The sequence below is a fragment of the Anolis sagrei genome, chromosome Y (assembly GCF_037176765.1).
Source record: "Anolis sagrei isolate rAnoSag1 chromosome Y, rAnoSag1.mat, whole genome shotgun sequence".
Classification (NCBI taxonomy): domain Eukaryota; kingdom Metazoa; phylum Chordata; class Lepidosauria; order Squamata; family Dactyloidae; genus Anolis; species Anolis sagrei.
In genome coordinates this window covers 47,698,992-47,716,378 of record NC_090035.1, presented here as the reverse complement: position 1 = coordinate 47,716,378, position 17,387 = coordinate 47,698,992, and the positions used below count along the sequence as shown (strand labels likewise).

Genomic DNA, 17,387 nt, shown 5'->3' with positions numbered 1-17,387 from the left:
AAAGCAGTCCTGAGAAGACATTTTATTCAACATAACTCCAAAAAGAATAGGGAAAGGAATAAAGAAATTAAAGACTTAACAAATGACATAATGAATATGGAGAAGGAATTTAAAAAGAAGCCTGAGAAGGCACAACTGGAAAAGAAACTGAAGATATTAAAACAAAAGAAGAATCATTTGGAATTGGAATCTCAAGCTAATCAAATTAAATTTTTGAAACAACAAACATTTGAAAATGCGAATAAACCTGGAAAATGGCTAGCCAGACAAGTGCGAAAAAAACAATCTAGACAAATCATGAAAATTAAAGTGGAAAATAAAATCATCTCAACAGATAAAGAAATAATGGAGGAGTTCAGGAAATATTACAAACAATTATACTCAAAAGATTGTATAGATAAAGAAGAAATAATGGCCTATATAAATAAATTTAAGTTTCAGAAAGTGGATGAGGAAACAAGGGATCAATTGAATAAAGAGATATCAGAGGAGGAAATTGAGAAGGCAATTCAAAAGATGGACCCAGACAAAGCTCCGGGTCCAGATGGATATACAGCTGGATTTTATAGAACATTTAAACAAGAATTGATACCTTTATTTTAAAAAAGGTATTAAATGAAGTGATGACTGAACAGAAAATTCCGGAAACTTGGACAAAGGCAGAAATAGTACTGATTCATAAAGAAGGAACCTGTGAGACGGAGATTAAAAATTACAGACCAATTTTTTTATTAAATACGGACTATAAGATTTTGGCGAACATATTGGCAGAGAGAGTAAAAAATTTCTTAAGAAACTGGATTGAAGAAGACCAAACAGGATTTCTACCAAATAGATTTATGAAGGATAACATAAGACTAGTATTGGATCTAATAGAATATTATGAACAGAATCATCAAAAAGAATTTGCCATACTAGCCTTGGACGCAGAGAAGGCTTTTGATAACCTAAATTGGGATTTCTTTAAAATATTAATACAAGAACTGGACATGGGAGATAAATTTACTAATGCAATAAAAGCGATATATGATTTACAAAAGGCTAAACTAAGAATAAATGTTCAAACGACGGAAGAGTTTGATATACTGAAGGGAACTAGACAGGGATGTCCCCTGTCCCCACTTATATTTATAATGGCATTAGAACCATTAATGAAGGCAATAAGAGAAGACCAAATGATACAGGGATCCAAAGTTAGTAAATATGAATACAAAATAAGAGCCTTTGCGGATGATGTACTTGGGATAATGGAAGAACCAAGTAAAAATATATTAAGATGGATGCAGAAAATAAAAGAGTTTGGGTCAGTTGCAGGATTTAAAATCAATATGTCAAAAACAAAGTTATTAACGAAAAATGTAGAAAAGAAAAAACAGATATGATTAAAGACAAAACAGGTCTGGAAATAGTCAAGAAATTTAAAAATTTAGGCGTATAAATCACGACAAAAAATGGACAATTACTAAAGAATAACTATGAAGAAGTCTGGAAAAAATACAAAAGGACTTACAAAAGTGGATACATCTGAAGTTGTCACTTTTAGGCCTTATATCTTTGATTAAGATGAATGTACTACCGAAATTGATGTTCCTTTTTCAAAACCTCCCGATAATTAGAAGCCAAACACTTTTTAAAATGGAAAAAAGAAATATTGAAATTTAAATGGGCCGGAGGAAGACCAAGAATAAAGTATGATAATTTGATTGATAAGAAGAATAGAGGAGGTCTGGGCCTCCCAGTTTTTAAAGCATATCATGATGCATGTGCGTTGATATGGATAAAGGATTGGATATTGTTGAACAAAGAAGACTTTTTAAATATAGAAGGAAATGACTTAAGAGTAGGATGGCATGCTTATTTATGGTACGAAAGGGAAAAGAAAGAAAAGAGATTTGTAACCACTTTGTGAGAGCATCCCTATGAAGAGTATGGCAAAAATATAAAAGACATTTTTATTCTAAAACACCTTTATGGAGGCAAATCAGCCTCCATATGGAGGCAAATCAGCGAAGACTTTTTGCCTATGGAGGCAAATCAGTGAAGACTTTTAGAATGGAGAAAATGGCCAACCTACAAAGATTTGTTAAATAAAGATACAAACAATGTTAAGACTTGTGAGGAATTAAAACAAAAAAATTCTAATATTACTTGGTTACATTATATGCAAATTAAAGAATATTACAATCAAGATAAAAATTTGGCTTCTCTTGGGAGGAAACAGCATGGGATAAAAATTTAAAATTAGAAAAGAAAGTAATATCGAATATTTATAACATATTACTTACCCGGCTGACTGAAAAAGAACAGGTTAAAAACTATATGATAAAGTGGGCTCAAAATTTAAGAAGACCAATTCAAATGAGGGAGTGGGAACAGATGTGGAACAAAAAATTAAAATATACATACGCCATGGATTTAAAAGAAAATTGGATAAAAATGTTCCACAGATGGTATACCACACCGAAACAATTGGCTAAAATGTATAAAACAGTTTCTGATAAGTGTTGGAAATGCCTGGAACAGGTTGGCTCCTTCTACCATATGTGGTGGACTTGCAAAGAAGTAGTAATGTTTTGGAAGGTAATTTATGAAGAGACACAAAAGATTTTAAAAAGAACATTTATAAGAAAACTGGAGTATTATTTGTTAGGTTTTACAGATTTAGATCTATAACTGACGGAACAAGAGGATAAACTTTTTACATATATGACGACTGCCGCTAGAATTGTTTTTGCTAGAGACTGGAAGAAAGACTCAGTACCACCCGTACAGGAATGGGTGGAAAAAATCAGAGAAATAAAGGACATGTATGAATTGACTTTTTTGTTGAAGAAAAATACAGGTATGATACTAAGAGGAACGAATTGGGATAATCTCCATGAATATCTGGACAATTTGGGAAAATAAGAAACAAGAGAGACAATTTCTTTTTGAACTTATTTTATATTTTTGAATAATAAGAAGATATGATCCAAGAAGATGGAATGGAAGTCATTTTTTTGTTTTTCTTTTTTTGTGTTTTTGTGTATTTTTGTAGAATTTTTTTAAGGGCTTATTTGGGATTTTAGTATACTTTTTTGTTTCTTCTTGTTTTTTCTCTATTTCCTCACTTTCCTATACTTTATTGTTCTCATTCTTTCGTTGTGATCTATATAAAATTAATAAAATTCTAATTAGAAAAAAAAGGAATATTAAGAAATTCAATGAGTAGACAAAGGACCTTTTAAAATTTATCTGGAAAGGGAAAAAATCAAGAATAAAATACCAAGTGTTGACGGACAAAAAAAATAGAGGAGGATTTGGCTTACCTAATTTTAAGTTGTACCATGAAGCAAGTGTCCTGATCTGGATAAAAGCCTGGATAAAATTGAAGAAAGAAAACCTCCTGACATTGGAGGGCCATGATCTCCGGGTTGGATGGCACGCCTATGTATGGTACGGAAAAGAGAAGAAGGAAAGAAACTTTGGTAATCACTTTGTCTGCTCCTCTTTACTTAGAATTTGGGACAGATACAAAAATCATTTTTACTCAAGAACTCCTCTATGGACTTCACCAATGGAAGCTAAACAGAGAAGGTTATTAGGTTGGACTGCTTGGCCAACATATAAAGAACTGTTAAAACATGGTACAATGGTGATAAAATCACATGAAGAAATAAAACAATGTTATCCACGGATTACCTGGCTGAATTATTTACAAATAAAAGAACAACACAATCAAGACAAAAAAACAAGATTTCAAATTAAGGAAGAGTTTTGGGATAAAATCCTCAAAATGGAAACAAAATGTATAACAAAATTATATGATAAGCTGTTAGAATGGTCCACGGAGACTGAATTAATAAAAAATTGTATGTTAAAGTGGGCGGAGAATTTTAAAAAATCAATAGCATTGGCGGACTGGGAAAAAATGTGGAACAAAAAACTTAAGTATACTTATGCTACTGATCTTAAAGAAAATTGGATGAAAATGTTCCATAGATGGTACATGACACCAGTGAAACTAACTTATATGTACAAAGAAGTATCAAAAACCTGCTGGAAATGTAACGAACATGATGAAGTTTTTTCCATCTATGGTGGAGTTGTGAAAAAACTAAGAAATATTGGAAAGGTATTCATGAAGAAATGCAAATAATATTCAAGAAAAAATTCCCGAGAAAAGCCGAATACTATTTATTGGGAATTGTAGATGGTGATATATGTTTGGACACAAATGAAGATATTTTATTTATGTATCTGACTACGGCTGCCAGAATCATATTTGCGCAAGTATGGAAGCAGAAAGAGGTTCCGGCGAAATTCCAGTGGATAAAGAAGATAAGTGAGATCAAGGACATGGATACACTAACTTTTTTATTAAAAAAGAACACTGGCAATCCAATAAAACAGACGAACTGGTCAATAATTGAAGACTATATTGAAAATAGATTAAAGGATCTAGCGGTAATGAAGATATATAAGGTTGAGTACATAAAAGAGACTGACAAAAAGGAAAGGTACGGGCAGAATCAGAAGAAAGTCCAATTTTTTATTTTTATTTTACTTTTTCAATTTTTTATTGAATTCTTTTCTTCTTTTCTTCATTTTATAAATTTACAGACACTTTTTTTTGGTGATGTGTGTGTTTTTTTTTCTCTTTGTAATTTTCCTACTTTTCTATCTTCTTCAAATTATTCCCCCTCTTTCGTTGTAGTTTATGATATCTTAATAAAAATTTATTTGCAAAAAAAGAAAAGAAAAGAAACACAGACAGGCATGAGAACTCTGTCATGTCATGTTTTGATTAATGCACCAACAGAACACACTCATTGTAATGGTAATCTGATGTTATTGCCCCAACCTTATTTTCCATCTTCATCCCTATAATGCTGCACCTTGTTGATGGGAAGCTTCCCACCAGCGTGGAAATCACACATCAAACATATGGACAGCTATTTAACCCCAGTAGACTGAAAGCCAAATCCAAGGTCAGAACAAAATATGTTATAAAACTCCAAAATGCTGATGATTATGTAGTCTGTGCTAACTCAGAAGAAGACCTACAAGCCACTCTAAAACCTCTGCAGAAGCATACAAAAAGCTTGGCCTCTCACTGAACATTGAGAAAACCAAAGTGCTCTCCCAGCAGTCATCAACCAGCCTCTCTGCAATGCCAGAAAAATAGCTTAATGGTGTAACATTAGAAAATGCTGACTATTTCCACTACCGTGGCAGCTACCTCTCCGCAAAGGGAGGGAGAAAGGGAGAAACGTATCAGGAGGAAGGAGATGTATCAAGCTAATGCTTATTGGGATCACCCATCATCTGGAAAGCAATGTCCTCACAGTAGAAGAATATGTGGATCCAGAATAGGTCTCTACAGTCACCTAAAGACCCATCATTAAGACCCTATACTTGGAAGGTAGTCAGACTCGGACATGAGGAATCGCCGAAGGAAGGGAGGGAGGGAAGGAGGGAGTGAGGGATGAAGAAGTAATGGAAACCTGATGTTGACCAATAACAAGACACCACACCAACTTTCAAAATGCAATACCCTTATAAATAATGTAACTATGACTGATTAATCTCTCAATCCTGACCATAAATGTAGTATATAGTTTGCTTTTACCTGTTGTGACGATGTGTAAGTTTTATTCTTTGGTTATGTGTAGTTTGGACAGTGGTTTAGGGATGGTAAGTATGGGAGATTATATTTTGTTAGAGATGGTGGATAGTGGCTTGAGCTGAGTTGTAGGGCTGGGCAATTCGTTTCGTTAATTCGTAATTCGTTAAAAAATTCGTTAATTTTTGAATTACAAAACGATTACAAAACTTATTTTTAAACCTGGAAGTGTTTTTAAATATCGAAACGGCAGGCGCCAAAAATTTTTGTATTTCCGTCCATTTCGGAAATACGTAAGATGGCCGCCTGGCTTGCTGGGAGCTCTCCTCTCTCGGCGCCGGCTGAGCAAGCGAGCGAGAGGGCGAGCGAGAGGGCGAGCGAGAGGGCGAGTGAGAGGGCGAGGGCGAGCGGCGAGCGAGAGGGCGAGCGAGAGGGCGAGCGAGAGGGCGAGGGCGAGCGGTGAGCGAGAGGGCGAGGGAGAGGGCGAGCGGCGAGCGAGAGGGCGAGCGAGAGGGCGAGCGGCGAGCGAGAGGGCCCGCCAGAGTGAGTGCCTGCCTTCCCTCAATAATAATTTCTCCTCCCTATTCTACTAAATTAATAATTAAATTTAAAAAATATTTTAAAAATATTGAAAAAAAAGGGCGCCATCTTTACAAAATGTTTTGTAAATATTTACAAAATTTCATAAATACCGAACTTTTTTTTGGGAAAATTTTGTAGTTATTTTAAATATCGAAACAAAAAAACACCCCAATTACAAATCGATTTTAGAAACAAATTTTTGCATTGTTACCCAGGCCTACTGAGTTGCCATAGCAACGGGGGCGGAGCCAACTATCACTTCACGGCACAGCTTTTTGAAAGTGGCAGTCTGTAGCCGGTGAGCTACAGGAAGAGACTGATTTCTCTAGTGGGAGAAACAGGGAATTAGTCAGTACGCCAGCGAGCTACTGAGTGAACTGAATCTTTTGGTGGAGGTTCAGGGAATGTGTCTATAGCCAGTGTGGTCTAGGGAAAGACTGAATCTCTTGGTGGAGATTCAGGGAATCAATTGGTGACCAAGTGGTTGCAGAGAAGGACCCGGTACAGGGGGTTGTTGATTCTGAATTAAGAATCAAGGTTTGGCTGGGTTTAAGCCTGTTGTGCCAGCTGTGAAACCTTATGAAGTGTTTGCCTGAGTTTATTCATGAAACCTTTCCAATGTATCCAGCAAGATTTGTGCCTCTTTTGAAGAACAGTTATACATTGTTATACTCCTGTTAAAATAAACTTGTTACTGTTTTCCTCAAGCCTTGCCTGATACAGTTGCTCCTAAGTTGAACAGCCTACAATAATAAAGTCAAGCCAAGAAAGTAAACGCTACGCTATCAAGTGAATAAAGCCTTCTGTAATTAACAGTCCCTTTATAAAATAGCTCATAGGTTGATATTGATCGTTGCCCGGCTTCCCTCATAGATTAGGTGGCAGTGGGTGCTTTACCACACGCACCTTCACAATTGGTGGCATTCGGTGGCATTAAAACGGTCATCGTTACAATTGGTGGCAGCAGTTTAACGACTCCTTCACACCTGTCTTTACTGATAAAGTTGTATCAAGTGCTTGCAAGTGAGACTTTATTTTGGAGAGACAGACCAGGCACTGCCCAAATCTTTTTGCTCACACCTACCTTCTGATTCTTTTTTTTTTTTACTGAAGACATGAAGTACTGCATGGAGTACTGCATGGAGTACTTCTATCTGCATATGCACAACCTTTAAGCTCTCCTCCTCTCAATCCCACCAGGTACTCCTCTCAATCCCACCAGCTTTGCAAACACCACAAATGGAAAAACACGAGACTTGGTGGATGCTCCCAGACGCTTGAACTCTATTCCAAAGGAAGCTAGACTGATAGCCATTCTTATTTGAAAATGAGTGTTTTAAGTGGTTTAAATTTAATGAGAAAGTTTAATATTTTTTAAAATCCTATATTAGTAATTTTTTCAACCAACGTCAGTTTTTACTCATATTTCTTTTCATCTTGTTAGCAATCTTGGGGGAAAGCCAAGGCATAAATAAAGGAGACAGATCAATAGATGCACAGTATGTTCCTGTCCAAGGGCAGCCCAGTCACAGAGATTTATTATTGGGAGTCACTTTGGCTACAACTGATGTTCTATGTTCAGCTTTAGGCTCTATCAGAACCAACTAGCTTTGCGGCTAATTAAGTGGTTTAATTCAAGGAGGGAATAAAAATAGGATTTGGATTTGCTTCTTGGATCCTTTGGTGATTACCTCACAGTGAGAAAAGGTTGTGGACTTCCAGTAATAGATCAATATGAGGGAGGGAGGGAGGAAGATAATATTTCTACCTAAATTGGTTAAGTGAAATGAAGAAAATTTGAGATTAACACTCAGACTTTTATGAGGAAGGACTAGGAATCTTCAGATATATTTTCCAATGAGCTACAAATTCCAGGGCTCATCAGCACCAATTCAATGTGTATAAATATCCAGACATGGACTTACCCTATGTGTATAAATTTATATAAATCTATAGAAATAAAAATGTAATACTCGGAATTAACATAACTCAAAAACCACTGAACCAATTGACACCAAATTTAGACATAATACACCTATCAGACCAACGAGTGACCTCACTCATAAAAACACTGAAAAACAAAGCAGAAGAGACTTTAAAAGCTAAGAAATAAAAAATACATTACAACACATTCGTAAAACCACATATATACACGTATACACACACACACACACACACAAAACACATATACACATACTGTGCCACAGCAACACGTGGCAGGGGATGGCTAGTATTTAGATATGGACCTATTCTATGTATATAAATATCCAGAATTCAAAATGACCGTAACAGATTAGAGAGATGATTGGCCAAAACTAACAAAATGAAGTTCAACAGGGACAAATGCAAGATAGTCCACTTAAGCAGAAAAATAAAATGCAAAGATACAGAATGGAGGAGGCCTGGCTCAATAGCACTAGGTGTGAAAAAGACCTTGGCGTCCTCGTGGGAAACAAGTTAATGTGATGTGGCAGCTAAAAAAGCCAATGGGATTTTGGGCTGCATCAATAAGAGTCTAGTGCCTAGATCTGGGGAAGTCATGCTACCCCTCTCTTCTATTCTGCCTTGGTCAACCCACACCTGGAATCAGACAGTGTCGATTTCTGGGCACTGCAATTGAAGGAAGATTATGACAAACTGGAATGTGTCCAGAGGAGGGTGACTCAAATGATCAGGGGTCTGGAGAACAAGCCCTATGAGGAGTGGCTGAAAGAGCTGGGCAAATTTAGCCTGCAGAATAGAAGGCTGAGAGGAGACATGATGAGGGCCATGGATAAAGATGTGAGGGGAAGTCATAGGGAGGAGAGAGCAGGCTTGTTTTCTGCTGCCCTGGAACAATGGCTTCAAACTACAGGAAAGGAGATTCCGTTTGAACATGAGGAAGAACTTCTAACTGTAAGGAGAGCTGTTCAGCAGTGAAATTCTCTGCTCCTTCTATGGAGGCTTTTCAACAAAGGCTGAATGGCCATCTGTCAGAGGTGCTTTGAATGCAATTTTCCTGCTTTTTGGCAGAATAGGATTTGACTGCATGGCTGACAAGGTCTCTTCCAGCTCTATGATTCTACTTTATTTGTGCATATATCCAGGCATGGACCTATTTTTGTGTATAAATACTCAGACATTGACCTACTCTATGTGTAGAATAGCCAGACACAGACCTACTCTATGTGTAGGTAGTAGATGGCAATAAAAAACAATCAATATTCAATATGATAGTTCTAGGTGGAGATATTTCTCACCTATCAACCCCGCTTTTCTATTCTTTAAATACCTAACACCGTTTGAAACTAATACAGAGGAGCACAGCAATCATTTGTTGATTTGACCTCATGTATTGCTTTTTTATTTTTATCCTCTCCCTGAAAGCAAACTTTAGACACAAAATCATTGGGAGTGATGTAAATGGTTGTGTGTGCATAATATGCCTGCACATTATATAGTAAATGAGCAATGATCGCCAAAACATGGGAGAGGAGGTGCCAGGATCTATTTTGCATTTTACTCTAATTCAGAGGACAACCAATTGGAGCCTGATTCTATAAATGTACATTTAGTGTGAAACAACATGGTGATTCTGGACACATGAAGTGGAAGGCTGTTGGGAAATTTACACGTCCTTATGGCTGCCGTTGGTGAAGCACAGAAATCTAGTAAAATGCAAAATAGACCTGACTGTGGCACTTCTTTATAGACCTCCTTCAGATTAGTTGTAAAGATTGGCAGGGTGTTAAACACAGGCTTGAAATCGATGGATGAAGCTTGAAAGTACCTGTTTGTTTTCCTTAATAAAGAACTTTGTTGGATTCACTTTAAGCAATCTAAAGACTCTGTTTGGGGGAATCTAAGGGCCTTTAATCTGAGGCAGCACCGGCGTCCCGTTGGGCACACAGAATTTATGTCCTGTCTACAGTCTAATGCAAAGGCCCAGTGTGCGACAGCACATCTAGAGTTTTAAATGTATTTTTATTGTTATGCAGTGCTTAGATAGTTTGACATACAGTCTAGAAATTATGCAAATAAGGCATTTTTGTGCATTGCATTCCTTGCCATAACAAACTGATTGACCTTACATTGTAGATAAATAAATATCTGTGTATTAGAGCTAGGAGCAGATCGTAAACAAAAACAGGGAAGGAGAAGACTCTTCTGTATTATTACGATCTGCTTCTTGTTAGAAATAGCAACCTTCTTCAAGTCTCTGTTAGTTTTTATTGTGCATATAATTCAGATTGCTTACTGTACAGTATATGTGTAGTGCCATTTAAAATATAACCATAAAACATGTCCCGTCAACTAGAACAATTAAAACAGCCAAGCAAATAAAACCCTAGAATAATAACAGATCAAAAATATATAAAATACATGGTTCCATTCATCCACAATCCTTGCTCATAATCCTTATTCAGACCATGTGATCAGAACTGGGATTGCTCAGGACTCAGATTCCATTTGACTTTCAAACTAATAGAGTCTCTGTCTAGTTCCTTCAGATTAGTTGTATAAGAGAGATGCCCTGTGTTACCAACACAGACATACTACTTCAAATCCTATTTGTAACTAGATTGATAAGCAAAGTACCTGTATGCTGAATACATGAAGTTTGTGAGTAAATCAACTATGTTACTTCTAAAGAAGTCTGCTTATTTTTGTCTCTTAAGAGCATGATTTAAAGGCAAATACATTTTAAGGGAGAGTTGATGCTTTTGAGCAACTGAAAAAACACTTGTGAAACTCTGTGTGTGTTTTGTGCATTGGCATATCTTTGTCTCTAATAGTTCAAAGACATACCTAGGCATACCAGTTTAACAGCTGAGAAACCTAATTGCTTTGTATGAATGTTATTTTCTCAAAAGGTGATGACTCTAACAGCTCATGCTTTTACCAAAAGATTATGGCATCAGGTTCTTGTGGGGATTTTCAGGCTATAGGGCCATGTTCTAGAGGCATTTCTCCTGACGTTTCGCCTGCATCTATGACAAGCAACCTCAGAGGTAGTGACTAGTGAGGTCTGTTGGAAATAGGATAATGGATTTATATATCTGTGGAATGGCTGGGGTGGGTCAAAGAGCTTTTCTCTGCTGGAGCTAGGTGTGAATGTTTCAACTGACCATCTTCATTAGCATTTGAAGGCCTGTCTGAGCCTGGGAAAATCTTTTGTTGAGAGGTGTTAAGATGTGCCTGGTTGTTTCCTCTCTGCTGTTTGCTGTTGCAATTTTAGAGTTTTTTTTAATACTGGTAGCCAGATTTTGTTCATTTTCATGGTCTCTTCCTTTCTGTTGAAATTGTCAACATGTTTGTGGATTTCAATGGCTTCTCTGTGTAGTCTGACATGGTGGTTGTTGGTGTGGTCCAGCATTTCTGTGTTCTCAAATAATATGCTATGTCCAGGCTGGTTCATCAGGTGCTCTGCTATAGCTGACTTCTCTGGTTGAAGTAGTCTGCAGTGCCTTTCATGTTCCTTGATTCGTGTTTGGGTGCTGTGTTTGGTGGTCCCTATGTAGACTTGTCCACAGTTGCATGGTACATGGTAGACTCCTGCAGAGGTGAGAGGATCCCTCTTGTCCTTTGCTGAACGTAGCATTTGTTGGATTATGGCATCATTTTTCAAAAGGTTATAATTTCTAACAAGGTCATGCCTTTCCAAAGATCACAAAATCTCCAAAAGGTTATGCAGATTTCCATTTTCCAAAACTTCTAGCACTGATACACATCAACAACAACAATTTATTTATTTCAAACATATATATCCTGTCCTTCTCAACTCCCAAGGGGGGGTTTAGGGCTGCTTACAACTGGCAACAACAACAATATTTGATTATGGTCCAAAGACCCTTATTACACCATAGGTGTATAAGGTATGCAAAGTGAGGCTTCAAAAGAGTTCAAGGCAGAAAATGAAACAAGAACCCCCAAATCTACAGAGCCATGTACCTCCAAAGTTGATTTCCCTTGCAAATCAAGCCCATCTCTTACTGATCATCCTTCGCATACAATAACACGAGTTTCCAACAAGTTCCTATATGTTCTGCTCTTCCTCCCTGATAGCAGAAATGATCACCCATCATCCGGTTTATAAATAGGAAATAATTGCTAGTGAAAGAATTGGTGATGCATTCTGAAGCCTATTTTGGGTGCCATGGTACAGGGGAGGTTGTTAATCACAAAGCAAATGGCAAGATCTTTGTCAGAGAAGGTACAGCAGGTGCTGAAATCATCTTGAAGGTGAAGAGGAGGGAGAGATGGAGGAGGAGAGAGGGACTTCTTTAGGGCAGAACAGCCAACAGCAGAGACATCGTTGGCAATCCTTCCAGATGAGCAGAGCCTCCAGGTGTGTTGGCTTACTGCTCTCCTCAATGCAGGCAGCATCCACGTCTGCAGCCCACTAATACACCTGGGAGGCACCGAGTTGGAAAAGGGTGACGTAAAGGGCAGCACTGATTTAACAGAACTGTTATTTGGTCTTGCTATTCAAACTGTTGGGTTTTTAAAAAATTATTTTATGCACAAATGTTGTTCCCCATCTGTTTTGCTTTCATGTGTCGGGGATTAGCATAATGAATCAAGCAAACCAAACAACTTGACAGATAGGGGTGTTTTTTTGTTTGTTTTTTGTCTTTTGATTCCCCGCTGTTTCCAAAAACTACAAAAGGAGGGAGGGAAAAGATCCTGATAGTTTGGGTTTTTAAAAAAAATAAATAATTATCTAAATTCATTTGAATGCTGGCACATACATGTTTTTATTAGATAATAATAAAATTGTGTGGCCTCAATGCCACTTGTCGGATTGCCTGCAAAAAACCTGCTTGAGATTTGAGCAAAGCCTATTTGCATCAAGGGGGTGGCAGAAGTGGAACAAGATCAGTTTGGTGGCTATGCAACAGAATTCCCCCTCCATCCTCATCCATGGAATGATCCAGCTAGTGATTTGGTTTACTTATATGGTAGACTTCTTTTACTGATCGACTTGTAGTTTTTCCTTCTCCATGTGCCATATGCATTTTCCCTATCTCACTTCCTCAGAGCATTGCAAAGGCTCCTTCTTTGAGAGCTTTGAAACAGAGGTTGGGTGGCCATCTGTCGGGAGGGCTCTAATTGTGCCTTTCCTGCATGGAAGACTAGGGTGGGGCTGGATGGCCCTGTGATTCTCTGATTGCAAGCTGGAAGGCGGGGAAGTGTTTTGTTGTCTCGCTGTGTGTGCAGTGATAAACGAATGATTATGATCATGGCGTGAATATAAAATTAAGTGCGATGAAAAAGTAATGAGCCATTAGAAAACTATCTCCAGATTCTCCATGCAGTATTATTAGCTTTCACTAATTGGGCAGCCCCCTAATCTCCAGATCATGATCAAGGAAGGGGTTTATCCTGGGAAGTATGATTTGAGGGAAGGAAAAGTGTTCTTCTCTTCTGCTTTGGTGAGACCTCTTTACCTGGGATAATAGCCCAGCGTCCAATTCTGGGCAAAGCAAATCAAGAGGGATATTATTGACTCTAAGGTGGAAGAGGGAGACTAAAATGATCAAAGGCCTGGAAGCCAAGAATCCCCCTCAGAAGCAGCTTAAAGGGCTGGGGGTGTTCCACTGGGAGAAAAGAAGGCTAAGGGAAGGGACATGAGAGGAGCCATGTAGAAATAAGTGAACAGATGTTGTAAGGAAGAAGAATCAGGCTTCCGTTCATGACTCAATGGAGCCATGGGTTCAAATGACTGGGAAGGAGATTCCACCTGAAATTTATTATAGGAAGAGCTTCATCATAAGAGCTTTTTCAGCTAGTGGACCTCTCTACCTTGGAGTCCAGTGGAAACACATTTGGGGGACCTTTAAACAGAGGCTGGATGGCCACCTATCGGGATAGGTTTTGGTGGTGTTTTTCCTGCATCATGGCAGAAAGAAGGGGTTGGGCTAAATGGCCTTTGGGGGTCCCTTCCAACTCTAGGATTCTATGATCAGAAGCCAGATGGCCATCTGTTGGGTGGGCTTTGATGGTGATTTTCCTGCATAATGGCAGAAAGAAGGGGGTTGGGCGGGATGGTCTTTGGGAGTCCCTTCCAACTCTAGGATTCTATGATTAGACACCAGGTAGTCATCTGTTGGGTGGGCTTTGGTGGTGCTTTTCCTGCATAATGCCAAAAAGAAGAGGGTTGGGCTAGATGGCCTTTGGGTGTCCCTTCCAATTCTAGGATGCTATGATCAGAGGTCAGATGGTCATCTGTCAGGTGGACTTTGATGGTGCTTTTCCTCCATAATGGCAGAAAGAAGAGGGCTGGGCTAGATGGCCTTTGGGAGTCCCTTCCAACTCTAGGATTCTATGAACAGGGGCCGGATGGTCATCTGTTGGATGGGCTATCATGGTGCTTTTCCTGCATAATGGCAGAAAGAGGGTTGGGCTAGATGGCCTTTGGGGATCCCTCCCAACTCTAGGATTCTATGAACAGGGGCCAGCCACACACTCCTTGGACACCTCCTTCTCTGGAGGCTTCAAGCAGAGGCATCAGTTGTGCTTCTCCTGCCTGTGCTTCTTTTCCGACTCTGATTCTCCCCAAGGGGCCTGAATGGGGAAGACCACTCTAGCGATGCCAAGGACACCCTTCTTGGCCTTTGACCTCCTCCTTGGGCTTCCCGACAATGAGGTTGCAGTGTCATGAAGGGAGAGAGACAGAGAAAGGCTTATTCTTCAGCGGACAAAGGGATGCAGGTGCAGCAAAGTTTGCCCTGTTGCAGGAGCCGCAACAGTTGGTGCAGCCACAGTTTTTTGTTGTGGCAGTGATTCTGGCACCCCTTTTGTGCTGCTTTGTGGGGAGCCCTTTGCTTTCCCCAATAGCGGATGTGGAGGGAGGTGAGTCCCATGTCCCCTAAAGTTAGCCGCTTGAAAGTAGTAGGCTTTCCCCCTTGTATTCCTTCTTTCATATTTACTTTTGCTTGAGTCTTCCTCAACACAGTCAACATATCTAATCACACACAGTCAGCCGTCTCAACATTGGCATACTGGACTCTTGCAGATTTGATTATTCACATTGATTAAAATGTCACCTCTCCTCCAGCCTAACCCTCTGGTCAATTTTGACTAGAGGAACTAGAAGTTCCTAGAGAAAAATACGCTTTCCTGACAGGTCTAAAGACCAAGACCAACCACACAGTGTCAAGCACTCTTTCCTTTCTTGCTGGCTTCATCCCTCCCTCCTTGCTTGCTTCCTTCCTCTCTCCTTCCTTCCTATCTTTTTTCTTCCTCCCTCCCTTCCCTTCTTCTTTTCTTCTCTCCATCTTTCCTTCTCTCCTTCCTTCTTCCTTGTTCCCTTTTCTCCTCTCCCTTCCTTCTCTCCTTCCTTCTCTCCTTCCTCTTTTCCTTCTCCCTTCTTCCCTTCTTGATTGCTTCCTTTCTCCTTCCTTCCTTCTTTCTCCCCTTCCTTCCTCTCTTCTTTCCTTCTCTCTTCCCTTCCTTTCATCTACCCCTTCCTTCCCTCTCCCTTATCTCTCCTCACCTGGAAAGATGCTCCCTTCCTTCTTCCCTTCTTTCTCTATTCCCTCCTTTCCTTCTCTCCTTCCTTGCTTCTTCCCTCCCTTCTTCCCCCTCTCTCTCCTCACCTGGAGAGGTGCTCCCTTCCTTTTTCCCTTCCTTCCTTCTCTCTTCCCCTTTCCTTCTCTCCTTCCTTGCTTCTTTCCTCTCTTCCCCCCCCCCCTCTCCTCACCTGGGGATGTGTTCCCTTCCTCCTTCCCTTCCTTCCTTCCCTTCCTTCCTTCCTTCCTTCCTTCCTTCCTTCTCTCCTCCTTCCTTTCCTTCTCTCCTTCCTTGCTTCTTCCTTTTCTCCTTCCTTCCTCTTCCTCTCTTTCCTCACCTGGAGTGGTGCTCCCTTCTTCCCCTCCTCCCTCCTTTCCTTCTCTCCTTCCTTGTTTCTTCCTTCTCTCCTTCCCTCCTTCTCACCTGGGGAGGGGTTCCCTTTCTCCTTTCTTTCCTTCCTTCCTTCTCTTCTCCTTCCTTTCCTTCCCTCCTTTCTTGCTTCTTCCTTCTCTCCTTCCTTCCCTCCGCTCCCTCCTTCTCACCTGAAGAGGTGTTCCCTTCCCATCCTTCCTTCTTCCCATCCTTTCCTTCTCTCCTTCCTTGCTTCTTCCTTCCCTCCCTCCTTCTCTCCTCACCTGGAGAGGTGTTCCCTTCCTTTTCCCCCCTCCTCCCTTCCTTTCCTTCTCTCCTTCCCTTTCTCCTTCTCACCTGGAGAGGTGCTCCCTCTGGGGGCGGTGCGCCTTCTCGAGGCCCAGCTTGGTGAAGATGCCCACCAGGACCATGACGGCCACCACGCCGCAGATGATGTAGACGATGAGGTTGGTCTTGTCGCGCGTGGGGTCGTGGGAGGGGTCGGCGGGGCGGGAGGGTGCCTTCCTCCCGTTGAGCCAGGGCGGCTTGATGTAGTTGGTGCAGAGCGCCTGGTCGAGGCGGCCCTTGGGGTACTTGCAGCAGAAGCGGAAGCCGCAGGTTCCACAGCAGAAGGGGTACTCGCGCACGCTGCAGTTGAAGGACGGGTCCCACTGGCCCATCACGTCGAAGTAGCCCCGGCACTCCTCGGGGCCCGGCGGCGGGGCCAGCGAGGCCAAGGAGGACGCCTCCCAGGCGGAGGAAGAGGAGGCGGACGAGGGCAGCGGACCAGCCGGGGCTCGGCTCTGGTTGCCTCCGGAGAGCATCACGATGCTGCCCAGGTGAGGCGGGGCGGCGGCGGCCGGAGGGCGAGGCATCTCTTGCGCCAGCAGGTAGCCCACCAGCAGCGGCAGCAAGCCCTTCATCCTCCTCTTCCTCTTCTTCAGCCCTGCAGAGCCGCCTGCGCCGCAATCCCACGTCGTTGCAATGCCACATCCAAGCCCATGCGGCCCCCCTTCTTTTCCGCTACCAAACAGAGAGAGGAAAGAGAAGAGAGAGAGAGAGAGATCCCTTGCAAGGCTTGCTTCCCTTTGCAGTCTCTGTCTCTCTATCTCTCTCAATTCGCGGCACTTGTAGAGCTTCAAGGAGGAAGGAGGAGGCGCGCACAGAGAGATGCAAAAGGGAGGCAAGCAGCAAAGAGGGCTCTTTCTCTCTCTCCCATCCAAGCCTCCTTTCTTTCCCCCCTCCCCTCCCAACTTCTCCCGCTTGGAAACACACCTTACTTGGAGCAACACACCTTACTTGGATGCCGCACGGCATAGGAAGGCTTCCAGCCTCCAATCCCGCACACCTTCTC

General features: G+C 41.0%; 1 protein-coding gene and 1 long non-coding RNA gene across 3 annotated transcripts in view; one reads left to right on the top strand and one right to left on the bottom strand.

Moving 5' to 3' along the window:
- The window catches only part of LOC137095359 (protein shisa-9-like), a 497,171-nt gene extending 479,784 nt beyond the window's left edge, over positions 1–17,387 (bottom strand). For both annotated transcript variants that reach the window (XM_067461951.1, XM_067461952.1), the window contains exon 1: positions 16,391–17,387. In XM_067461951.1, the coding sequence (XP_067318052.1) occupies positions 16,391–16,956 (566 nt within the window). In that variant the 5' untranslated portion in view covers positions 16,957–17,387. The remainder of the gene's footprint in view (positions 1–16,390) is intronic.
- LOC137095040 (uncharacterized) lies at positions 6,418–6,894 on the top strand. The gene is made up of 2 exons (XR_010908769.1): positions 6,418–6,582; positions 6,643–6,894. It is a non-coding gene; the product is annotated as an uncharacterized lncRNA (long non-coding RNA).